Source organism: Tarenaya hassleriana, unplaced genomic scaffold (genome assembly GCF_000463585.1).
Source record: "Tarenaya hassleriana unplaced genomic scaffold, ASM46358v1 Cleome31, whole genome shotgun sequence".
In the NCBI taxonomy this organism is placed as follows: Eukaryota; Viridiplantae; Streptophyta; class Magnoliopsida; order Brassicales; family Cleomaceae; genus Tarenaya; species Tarenaya hassleriana.
In genome coordinates, this window is record NW_010966274.1 from 1,578,809 (window position 1) to 1,590,069 (window position 11,261).

Below are 11,261 nucleotides of genomic sequence, written 5' to 3' on the forward strand. Positions count from 1 at the left end.
GTATGGGACTATACGGTCTAAGATAACATAAAAGAATTAGTTGAGCTACTCATAGCAATAAGGTGCACCTACCTTTTTGGTTAACTATCCCGAGAAAACTCCAAAGTTAAGTGTGCTAGCTCTGGAGCAATCTCAGGATGGGTGACCTACTGGGAAGCACCTCGATATGCATGCGAGTGAGGACAAAACACGTTGAAATGTCTCGGGTTGCTGTGTGAGGGCAGTTTCGACAATTTGTAGCGGCCTCGGGTCGTTATAGATGGTATCAGAGCCGGTACTCTCCCAGTACGGTGTGGTTCGAGGACGATACAGGCGGAAGCTGGTGGGCCTATGACAACCCAGAGTACCGTAGGAGGGCAGAGAGTGATTGCCGGTGCAGAGGCACGGACAAGGGACGGCTCCTGACGAGCTTCTGGTAGGGGGTATAGGGATGAATCGAACACACCGGAATGAGAGAGATCCGAGGGCTGTATAGGTATGGGACTATACGGTCTAAGATAACATAGAATTGTTGTGGATCAAAAGTCTCTTATCGAGTCTTGGCGTTGAACATTCTGACCCGATGTTACTACTGTGTGACAGCCAAGCCGCGATTCACATTGCCTCCAACGACGTGTACCACGAACGGACCAAGCATATTGAGGTAGATTGTCATTTTCTCCGTCACCATCTCGACAACGGGCACATTGTGACACAACACGTTTCAACGCGAGAGCAATTGGCCGACATCTTCACTAAAGCTCTCGGGAAGAAGGAATTTGCTTGGTTTCTTGGCAAGTTGGGTGTGCGAAACTTTCACTCACCAACTTGAGGGGGGGTATTGGACAAGAATATCCTGTAGATATTTGCGTATCTCATCTGATAGAGTTGATATATTTGTTAGCTAAGTTTGTTTAGATTGCTTTCCTTATTCCTCTAGGGTTTTTCGGCTATATCGTCATGTACATATACAGGCTTCGGCCAAGAGCAATACACAGACTTTTCCCATTCACTGATCGCCATTGTGACAATATATATGCTTAATTTGCATGGACAACTAACATATGCTTCAATAATAAAAGAAAATATGAACCAAATATAATATAATATTCTCATTTTTTCATTCTACAAGTTCCACACACATATATGTGTGTGTACAAGACATTAATTGTCATGAATTTCTTAACAATTTGCAAACTTATATTTATGTTTTACAATAAAGGTAATGAATATTGAATTTGAATTATATTACTCTTGGATAGGAAAAGAATGAGCCTTTTGAAGTATACTCGTTGTTCATTCTTTAAAACTGTAGCAAGTTGTAAATGTATATATATTTGTAAAATTGTATTAAATTAATTCTAATGAAATACATGATTACTTAAAAACAATTGTAATCCCTATATATATAGGGTAAAACCCCTAAAAAACTTTCAACTTTGCAAAAATATATACAAATAAACTTTCAACTTGAAAAAATATGATTAAATCCCCGAACTTGTAACTTGTTACTGAATAAAACCTCAAACTTGCAAATTATTGTTCTAATAAACCTTTGACCACAATTTCTAACGATCGGAAATCTACGTATTGACGGATTGCTGATGTCATTTTTTAAATTAAAATTGATAACGTGTATAAGGTGACATCAACAATCTGTTAATACGTGAATTTCTGATCACCTGAAATTGTGGTCAAACCGGTCAAATGTTTATTAGAGAAATAATTTGCAAGTTCGAGGTTTTATTCAGTGACAAGTTACAAGTTCGGGAATTTAATCACATTTTTTTCAAGTTGAAGGTTTATTTGTATATATTTTTGCAAGTTAGAGGTTTTTTAGGGGTTTTACCCTATATATATATAAATCAATCCAAGAAAAATATATTCAACCAAATAAACAAAGGACAAAATATTTCAAATTATTATTCTATTTAACAATCTATCTTCCTTCTTTTTTTTTTCAAATCAAGAATGATGAAGAAGAAAACAAAGGGAAGGCAAAAGATAGAGATAAAGAAGATCACAAGAGAAAATGATAGGATGACAACATTTTCGAAACGGAGATCGGGTATCTACAAAAAGATCAACGAACTCTCTACCCTTTGCGGGGCCGAGATTGCGTTTCTCGTCTTCTCGGCCGCTGGAAACCCTTTCACGTTCGGAAGCCCTTCTTTCGAATCCGTATCAAAACGCTTCTTCGGTAATGAAAACCGCCTACAAACTCGGCAAAACAACAATAACGCATCACTACCATTAGACATTTCTCTAATCCATGCCCCAAAAAACACGAGGCTTGACGAATTGAGCAGACGATATTGCGATCTTATCGACAATTTGGATGCCGAGAAAGAGAGAATGAAGGCGTTAACGCCATTGATGAACCGGGGGAGGAAGATGGAGACAGTGGAAGAAGAGTGGTGGAGAACTGAACCGACAGAGATTAAGGATGAAGAAGTTCTGGTGAGATTGATAATGAAGTTTGAGGAATTGTATGAGAATCTGTCCGGTCTCTTGGAACAAAGATCAAGAACGTGTTCTTCTTCTCATTTACATGGAAGATAAAAATTCTAGGAACTATTATCATATTATCATTGGAAATTGGTAACTAATTATTTAATGTACCAATACATACTAGATCCTTAAGATTTGCTAATTTAATTGTTTTGTCTAAAGTAGATTTTTTATTTAAATTCTAAATCTTCTTATTTTTTTATTTAAATTCTAAATTCTAATTTTGTTTATTATGTTGAAAGAGGATCAAAATGTGTTATTATTATAAATCTTAGTATCATTAAAGAAAAATTAAAACATATCATTCTTAAATATCAAAGATCTTTTGTTTCTAATAGACTTTGTTCCGTGGAAATTGATATTCTGGTTTTATTGGTAAACCGGATTAAACCAATCCGAACCGGAAATCAATGAAAGCAGTCGGAACGAAACTTGGGAGGGATGATTGGATATTGCTTGTTAGAACCTGGAGCCCAAAAAAAGATGAGAGGCCCAATCCTTTATAATATTCGATAATTGATGGCTCACGCCCATCCCTAGCGCGTTTGCTTCACGCCCCTAAATCCTTTATCAATACATAAATAAATATACCAAATATTAAAATATCTAAAAAAAACATCTTGAAAACGCAGTTTTTAACTATATCATAACTATATGATATGATTGATAATTTTATTCAAATTATTTAAAATTGTTTCATATATAAATTTTATATATTAACGCAATTTAACGGTCTATATTTCCAAGTAATTTTATATTCATATTTTAACGACATTATAAATTTTCAATTTTTCATAGATGAGATATTTTTTTTGGGCACATTTCAATATTTGGTTTAATTTTTTTTTTCAAATTAAAAATTGATATTTTTTTACATTTTGTAAAGTTTAGGTGTTTTTATAAAATTTTCCCTTTAATATTTGTTTTTTTTCCTTGGATTAATAATTAAGTTTTTTTCCTATCTTTGATGGAAACAAAAATAAAAACTTACTACATTATATGATTCATTTGCAAACATAATATACACCTTATAAATTACTCGAAGTAATCGCTTTAGAAAAACTTCGGAGAATCGAAAACAAGTATTCATCTCATCATGAACTTTTGCGTATATTATTCGTACGTATAATTTATTTTCTGTGGAATGATCAATTTTTAATATATTTAAATAAATAAATTTAATTTAAAATATGTTTAAATAGATTGTCGAAAATAATATATATATATATATATATATATATAAAACTCTCATGTCATTGATACGTGAGTGAGTATAATAGCATTCCAAATTATAAAAAAAAAAATTAAAATAGGTCGTCTCTAGGAAAGTTAGATTCGGAATGAATACGACAAAAACTTGTCCAAGACCATAGTGTTTTATTTATTTAGTTTCGATTACTTGTTATTTAACATTTTAGATTTTTAAATAAAAAAACGACATTGTCTCCTTAGCAAAACGACATGGAAATGCCACTATTTTTAGGACAACTTCTCTACAGCCTGTTTTTTTTTTGTCTTTTTTATTTAAAAAAAACAAATAATTTTTAATTTTTCGGGCCAGAGGTTTACCTATTCAGCGTTCCCGAAGTGTATAGCAGTTAAGGGTCATCCGTTATAAAAAAAAAAATATATATATATATATATATACTATATGCAAAAGACTATTATAAAACGGTAATATATGTCTTAGTTCAAACTGATCTAACTTTCCAAATGAGATATTGTAATTCTAAAAACAAATCTCACCTGTTTTGTTTATTTTATAAGTTATGGCTATTTGGGTATAAACATGGCGACACCTACAAATAAAGAAATATTGAAAATGAAAAAAATGAACAAGTTTTATTAAATTATTCAACTAAATATAATATAATCGATGTCCATTCTATAAAAAGGTTATAACTTGCAAAAAATATAACTAAGTTTTACTTGGCTAATACAATGAACCCGGGTTAATAGATTAGCATATATTCTATAATGAGATTACAATTTGCAAATACGTTTTTTAATTTTAAATTTTTTTGTTTTATCTCATTTGATGAGGAACACATAATTACGTTCTCTTTTCGACCAAAAAAAAATCCGAACCAAATGTAAAATATACGTTGTGCATTCTATATAAAAAAAATTTTACAATTACATAAACATATTATAGACCAAATGTAACATATTCGTTGTTCATCCTATAAAAAAATATTTTACATTTACATTTAACAGATGAATCAAACGTAATACATTCGTTGTTCATTCCATAAAATATCATAAACAGATTATACATTAGCATAATTATAATAAATCGCATATTTGCCATTACCACACCCTTATAAGCCAACTCTTCACACAACCTATAAACTCAAGCTCTAAAGAGACAAATAACACACACATTTCCTCTTAACAATGACGATGAAGAAAACAAAAGGAAGGCAAAAGATCGATATAAAGAAGATCGTGAAGAAGAACGACCGGATGATCACGTTCTCGAAGCGGAAATCGGGTATCTACAAAAAGATCATCGAGCTCTCGACCCTTTGCGGGGCGGATATCGCGTTTTTGGTGTTCTCGGCTGCTGGAAACCCTTTCACATTCGGCAGCCCGTCTTTCGAGGCGGTGGTAGAACGCTTCGGGGAAGGAGGAGGAGGAGGAGGAGGAGGAGACGGGTCACGAAAAGATGACGATTCGTCGCCATTTCAGCGTACAATACTCGACGCCCACAAGAAGATACGGCTAAATGAATTGAGCAAACAATATACCAGTCTTGTTGACGAGTTGGACGCCGAGAAAGAGCGGATGAAAACGTTACCGACGCCGGCTCCGGTGGTGGAGACGAAGGAGTGGTGGAGAATCGAGCCAGCCGAGATTCCGAACGATGAAATCTTGGGGCAGCTCTTGTACAAGTTCGAGGATCTGTACGAGAATCTGCGTAACATAATGGAGCAGAGGATAAGAGAAGGTTTTCCATCTTCTTCTTCATCAAATATGAATGTTCAAGGATTTGGTAATGGGCATATAATATAAGTCCTCAAAAATAAAATAAAATAAATTGTCTTTTTTTTTAAATTTACGTAATCGTAACTTGGTCGGGAAAATCCGATTGTAGTAATAATAATAAACAAAAAATGGGTTATGAAAACTAGTAAGAACCGAGTGACCATGTATTTGTTTGAACAACAAGAAGTAATATTCAATAATAATAATAATGATATTTACATATTTTGTGATGTATGCTATCCAAATCATGCATATACATATATATATATGTATGAGTGTATGTATATGAAAATATAAGGATGAAAAAATTAGAATCCAAAAAGAATGTATTTTTGGCAACTCTGCCAATACTGAATCCAAAATGTTGAAAACCCTTCATCAATCTACCATCCAAATACCACGAACCAGTATACCAAATCAAGAAAAGGAAAGTAATAAATACCCATAGATTTGAATACAAAAACAACCAAAACTAATTCTCTAAAGTGGCAAATTCAGATTTTGTATCATAAATGATATATGATTTTCTAAGTCCAAAGAAATTCTATCTTTCTAAAAATAAAGGACCAGACTCCATTATAAATTAACACATACCTCATCAAAAAGATCATCCTTCAAATTTTTGAAGCTGTTCTTGAATCAATCATCAAAATCCCTGCATTTACCATACGAATAATTAAAAATTCGTAAGGGTTGGTAAGTACTTACATTTTTTTTTGAGCCTTGAAGATCTCTTTCCCGATCCCATTTTTCCGCGCGCGCAAAAAAGGCGCGCGCGTTTTTTCTTTCGCGCGCTTTCTCTTCACTTGCTCTAACTGAAACCGAAAAGACGGTTTCCGAAAAGAGAAGGTTCAACGAACTGTTTCCCACAGAAGGCATGAAAATATAGGAAGAATACAAATAATCAAATTGCATCCCTTTTCATATTTCTTTCCCCAGATTCAATCTCATGCCCCCACATATATTCGAATTTTGTTGACAATTCAGGAAGGGAAAGGAAATGGGTCGGAGAAAGATTGAGATGGAGCAAGTGCAGGACACAAACACAAGGCAGGTTACCTTCTCGAAGAGGAGGACGGGTTTGTTCAAGAAGGCGAGCGAGCTGGCAACACTCTGCAATGCCGAGGTGGGTATCGTTGTTTTCTCACCAGGAGGTAAGCCCTTTTCCTATGGAAACCCTAGCGTCGAGGCCATCACAGAGCGATTCATGAATGACTGTGAAGAGACGGATGGAGATGGCGATGAAGTCAGAGCGCAACAAAGGGAGGCTCAACAGGAAGAGATGAACGAAAATCTCAATGTCCTTACCAAAGAGCTCGAAGCCGAGAAGAAACGAGGAGAGACGCTTCAGGAGCAGCTTGAATCGGCTGGAGATGAGAGGTTCCTTAAGCCAATGGAAAGCCTTAGCCTTGACGAGCTCATTGAATACAAAGCCGCCCTGGAAACAATGCATGCTAAGATCAAAGGTCAAGCTACTCAAATGCAGGCTTCGACTTCTCTAATGCTTCTCTCCACCGATAATGGCTCCGGCAAGGCTGCAAAAGAAGAAGAAGAAGAAGCTGATGATGATGATGATGACGACGATGATGATGATGATGATGATGATGATGTTGATGATAACTAGGGCTTTCCATAGCCAAATTGAATGATTTTAGTGTCAACCTCTCGATTTATGCAAAAACATCTTCCTCCCGGTTTATGAATAAAGTTGTGTTTTGACAATATCCAATGTTAAATCAAGCAAGTTACTTGAAATTGGCAATAACCTAGGGTTTTTTTTTACAATACTGAATATCGAATGAACTTAAGTTGATCAAATCACAATTTACCTATGAGCATTCTCCGGTCATATTCCATGATATCCCTTCAAGAAAAGAAGTTCCTAAGTCTGTGTCCAGATCAAATCGCAATTTACCTGTGAGCATTCTCCGGTGCTTCATGGCAGAAACCCATCTGGAATAATCATATGAGAGATCAACGCAAAGAATGACCTAAGTCTTTGAATTTGTTTGATAACAGTAAAAAAGACATGGAAATCTATCGCTGAAAACTTCAATAAAGAGATTGACAGAAAAAATGAATTAGAGACAGAAGACCTAAATGAGAAAGACAAAATTCAAAATGCGACCGGTATACACCTTTATCAGCTGAGTATAAACCGATCATAGAACAATGTTATTGTACAGGAGCATAATAGCACCATGAAGTAGAAATTTCTGGGTCAGATTTTGACTCCTCGCTAGGTTCCGGACAAAGAAAACAAATATCAAGAGAAACACATCCATACATTCTCACCAACAACATCGGTCGAAATATTGAAGAAAATAATAAACCAAATTGAAAGAAAATCCATGATCTGGCATACCTTTTTCTTGGCTCATTCTACCATACCTCGGTCAAGCTCTAACCTCTTCTCAGTGGCTATTACTTCACTTTTTCCTACTATCAGCAGAAAACAAACAACCGGATGTTAGAAATTTCAATCAAGTTGCTTAACCAGAAATCATAAAAAAATCGTTCTATAGAATGTAAATCACCAACAAAAACCCTTTCAAGGGAAAAATCAACATCAACATCAACATCAACATCAACATCGCCTTAATCCCAAGTTTTTCAAGAGAAAAAGAAAGAAGATAAATTCAAGATGTTTGTAGTCATTGAAACTAACACCCTAAAGCAGTAAGAAGTGAAGATGGCCACCATGCGCGAACTACAAACACGGGAAGATTGACTGAAGAGCAAATGCGAATCTACACAACACAACGATAATATTGATGACTTGGATCATTTCATTGAAAATCTTACCATAATTCATCATCATAATATTCGCATTCCAAATTTTCGCATATGCACACATAGCTAGTGAGCTATCGGATTAAATTTGGAAGATGCTGGAGCAGGTATTGTCAACCAAACTCTAATATGAGATGGATATTGGCATGCAAAGTTGGAGCAGATGCAAATTTTACCTCATAGGTCATTGTTTTCCATTTCCCTCCACATGCCTTCCCAATCTAGATGGAACGACAAACGAAAATTCAATGAGGAAAAAAGAAGAGAATATAAGAAACAAATATTACTTTGAAATAATACATGGTAATCATCTACAACCTCGTGCATCGACTTGACATCTAGAATCTTCTCTTGATATTCCTTACGAAATTCCTCCCTGTAAACAACACGGTGAAGCAAAATGAAAAATGAAATGCGAAGATCATTTTGCTCTGGGCAGTATCAAAAGTCAAATCTGGAAGTGAAATAATACATTTTGTGAGCAATAACGAAGACTACAGTGCACCTGTCACAACAACACCCGGTGTATAAACAAATCAGGGTATATAGCTCACAACTTCGACATAAAACATAAAATCACTAGATGAATGAAATACAAAATTGAATTGCACAATGGAGGTGAATAGGTGATAGACCCTTTCGAGAGTAGAGGAGCACTGGAGCAGGGAGGGAAGAGAAGCAGAGGATCGACTGGTTGTTGCAGATTCCATCATGAGTATTCTGTTTCTTACTTTTTCATGTACATACTCGCAGGTTAAAAGTTGTTGCTGCCACCTCAGCATTCTGTTGTTGAGAGAGGCTCTTACTTAGCTACGTATGGGAGGGATTGGGGTTTTTATCGAATGTTTTGAGAAAAGTGTGGGGAATGGGAGAGTGGAGCCTCTCGAATAGCTCTCAAACGTTGTATTTCACTTGTTGAGGAATACAATCTGGGTTTTCTGTTACTAAAACCTTATCAATAGGGTTTCGAAATAGGCAGGCACTCGGTTTTTGTGACTTTTCTGAAGTAGCATGACTCATGCAACACATAAAGAGAATTACTTTTAACTGGTTTCATTACAATTCCATGGATGCATCAGCTTTTGACAAATCTCATTGAGCAGAAAAATCAGCGAAGCAGGGTACATACTCACTCAAATTGACAGTGAAGGTTAAAAAAACTCACGAACAATCAAACCCATGCTTATATTCCTATGAAAATGCTCTTTGCATGTATAAAATAACGAGAATACGTAATTATTCAGAAAGCTAATGCATCTAAACTCATGCTAATGAGCGGTACCAAATTCGCTAAACCAGCGGAGAGACACATTTTATACGTAAAAGGGAATAGCAGATGCAATATTGGCCCTTATAAAATCATCCATATCAAGAAACAAACCAAATACAATCCTATACGCAGAAGATACCTACAAGAGGTAGAAGAAAGCTCTATTGGATTTCTTCTTCTCACATATTTTCGGTTTTCTCAATGACTGGATCTTAAGGACCTCCTGAGTTTATTGTTTGATTTCCTGCTAAAAAGGCTCAAAACACAGTTTCAACAATGAATCGCCAAAATTCATCAGCATGACAACGAAATTTAGCTTCGCCTTTCTATTTCTTATCAAAAGTGGCAAGCGAAAGAGGGCAAATCCTCATCAAAATCACTTTTCACCATTTCAATCTTCAAAGGAAAAACAATAATTATTGCGAATTCTCTCGCTCGATGAACAGCACAGAGCAAAAATCTAACGCAGCCGATTTCAATCCGGCACAATTTCCTACCTAATCACAAGCAGAACCAGAAATCCTAGAGCGAGAAACTTAGATACATGGAAGCAAAACCAGAGGAAAACCTAGCTCATATGAACGCGAAGAAGGCGACGAGAGATTAGCAAAAAGTCATACCGATTGGAGGCGGAAGAATTTTGATGAAGTGGAAGCTTTCTTCGCCATTCTTTACCTTCCTCTTCTTCTCGGCCTCTGCAGGAGATTTTCTCGCTATTTTCCCGGAATCCATTTCCTATTTCACTGTTCGGTTCGGTTCAATTATATTTGAAATCGTTATATTTTGAATTTGTTTCAATTATCGGTTCCATTTTGATTTGGATTCGATTTTATTGATAAATTTAATATTTTTAAAAATATTCTTTTCTTTTGCTTGCTTTTCACTAGGTTTATACTTCGATTTGAGATTTTTCGATTCTAAATAAATTATAATCATTTGACTTTTATATTTTAAACTACAAATACGGATCGATTTAATTATTCGTTTTTATTAATTAAAAGAATAATTTTCCAAAAAAATATTAGACTTGCTAAAATAATAATAAAAAAAAATCTGAACTTGCAAACTTTCAAAATAATGTAGTGACTAGTCCAAAAATATTAAATTTATAAATCGATTCCAAATCAAATCAAACTAATCGATTTTTTCGACAACTAAGATGCCGCGTGGCATTGACATAGTTTGATATTAAAAATTAAAAATTTTTTTAAAAAAAACTATATATATGTATGTACACATATGTAAATATATACACGTGTGTATATATATTTCTATGTAATGTGTATATATATATATATAAATGTATGAATGTATACATATGTATGGGTATGTAAATATAAGTACGTATATGTATATATATATATAGGGGTATAAAACGGATCGGGGATCGTGGGCTGGCTCATGAGTCGGTCCATATTTTTTTCGAGTTGTGTTCAAAATATTTGAGACAAAAAAAACCCGACCAAACGAGTCAGCCCATCATGAGCCAGACTCGTGGCGAGTCAGTTCGTCACGAGCCAGACTGACTCGCGGGCCAAAAAAATTATATATATTATTTTAATTTTAATATTTTTATATATTTTAAAATATTTTTATATACAAATTATATATTTTTATTACATTTTAAATATTTTTTAAATATGAAAATTAGTTTTAAATATTTTTAGTATTAAAATTTTATTTTTAAAAATTATATATTTGGCTCCCGGACCCGCTCCCC

The 11,261-nt window shown here is 34.5% G+C and overlaps 3 protein-coding genes and 1 long non-coding RNA gene across 4 annotated transcripts; 3 read left to right on the top strand and 1 right to left on the bottom strand.

Annotated features, from left to right (window-relative positions):
• Window positions 1–1,950: 1,950 nt before the first annotated feature.
• On the top strand, window positions 1,951–2,541 carry LOC104820705 (agamous-like MADS-box protein AGL62). Its single transcript, XM_010551264.1, has one exon. It carries the CDS (start codon window positions 1,951–1,953, stop codon window positions 2,539–2,541), a length of 591 nt encoding a protein of 196 aa, XP_010549566.1.
• Window positions 2,542–4,702: 2,161 nt separating this feature from the next.
• Window positions 4,703–5,505, top strand: LOC104820706 (agamous-like MADS-box protein AGL29). Its single transcript, XM_010551265.1, has one exon. It carries the CDS (start codon window positions 4,888–4,890, stop codon window positions 5,503–5,505), a length of 618 nt encoding a protein of 205 aa, XP_010549567.1. The 5' UTR covers window positions 4,703–4,887.
• Window positions 5,506–6,343: 838 nt separating this feature from the next.
• Window positions 6,344–7,114, top strand: LOC104820707 (agamous-like MADS-box protein AGL29). Its single transcript, XM_019203335.1, has 2 exons — window positions 6,344–7,015; window positions 7,103–7,114. The coding sequence occupies exons 1-2, from the start codon at window positions 6,479–6,481 to the stop codon at window positions 7,112–7,114; spliced, it is 549 nt and encodes a 182-aa protein (XP_019058880.1). The 5' UTR covers window positions 6,344–6,478.
• Window positions 7,115–8,446: 1,332 nt separating this feature from the next.
• LOC104820643 lies at window positions 8,447–10,306 on the bottom strand. Its single transcript, XR_772954.2, has 3 exons — window positions 10,162–10,306; window positions 8,590–8,647; window positions 8,447–8,492 (listed from the first exon to the last, which is right to left on the bottom strand). It is a non-coding gene; the product is annotated as an uncharacterized LOC104820643 (long non-coding RNA).
• Between the last annotated feature and the right edge of the window lie 955 nt (window positions 10,307–11,261).

Coding starts and splice junctions, on each gene's coding strand:
- LOC104820706 (XM_010551265.1), top strand. CDS start 4,888: ATGACGATGAAGAAAACAAAAGGAAGGCAAAAGATCGATATAAAGAAG.
- LOC104820705 (XM_010551264.1), top strand. CDS start 1,951: ATGATGAAGAAGAAAACAAAGGGAAGGCAAAAGATAGAGATAAAGAAG.
- LOC104820707 (XM_019203335.1), top strand. CDS start 6,479: ATGGGTCGGAGAAAGATTGAGATGGAGCAAGTGCAGGACACAAACACA.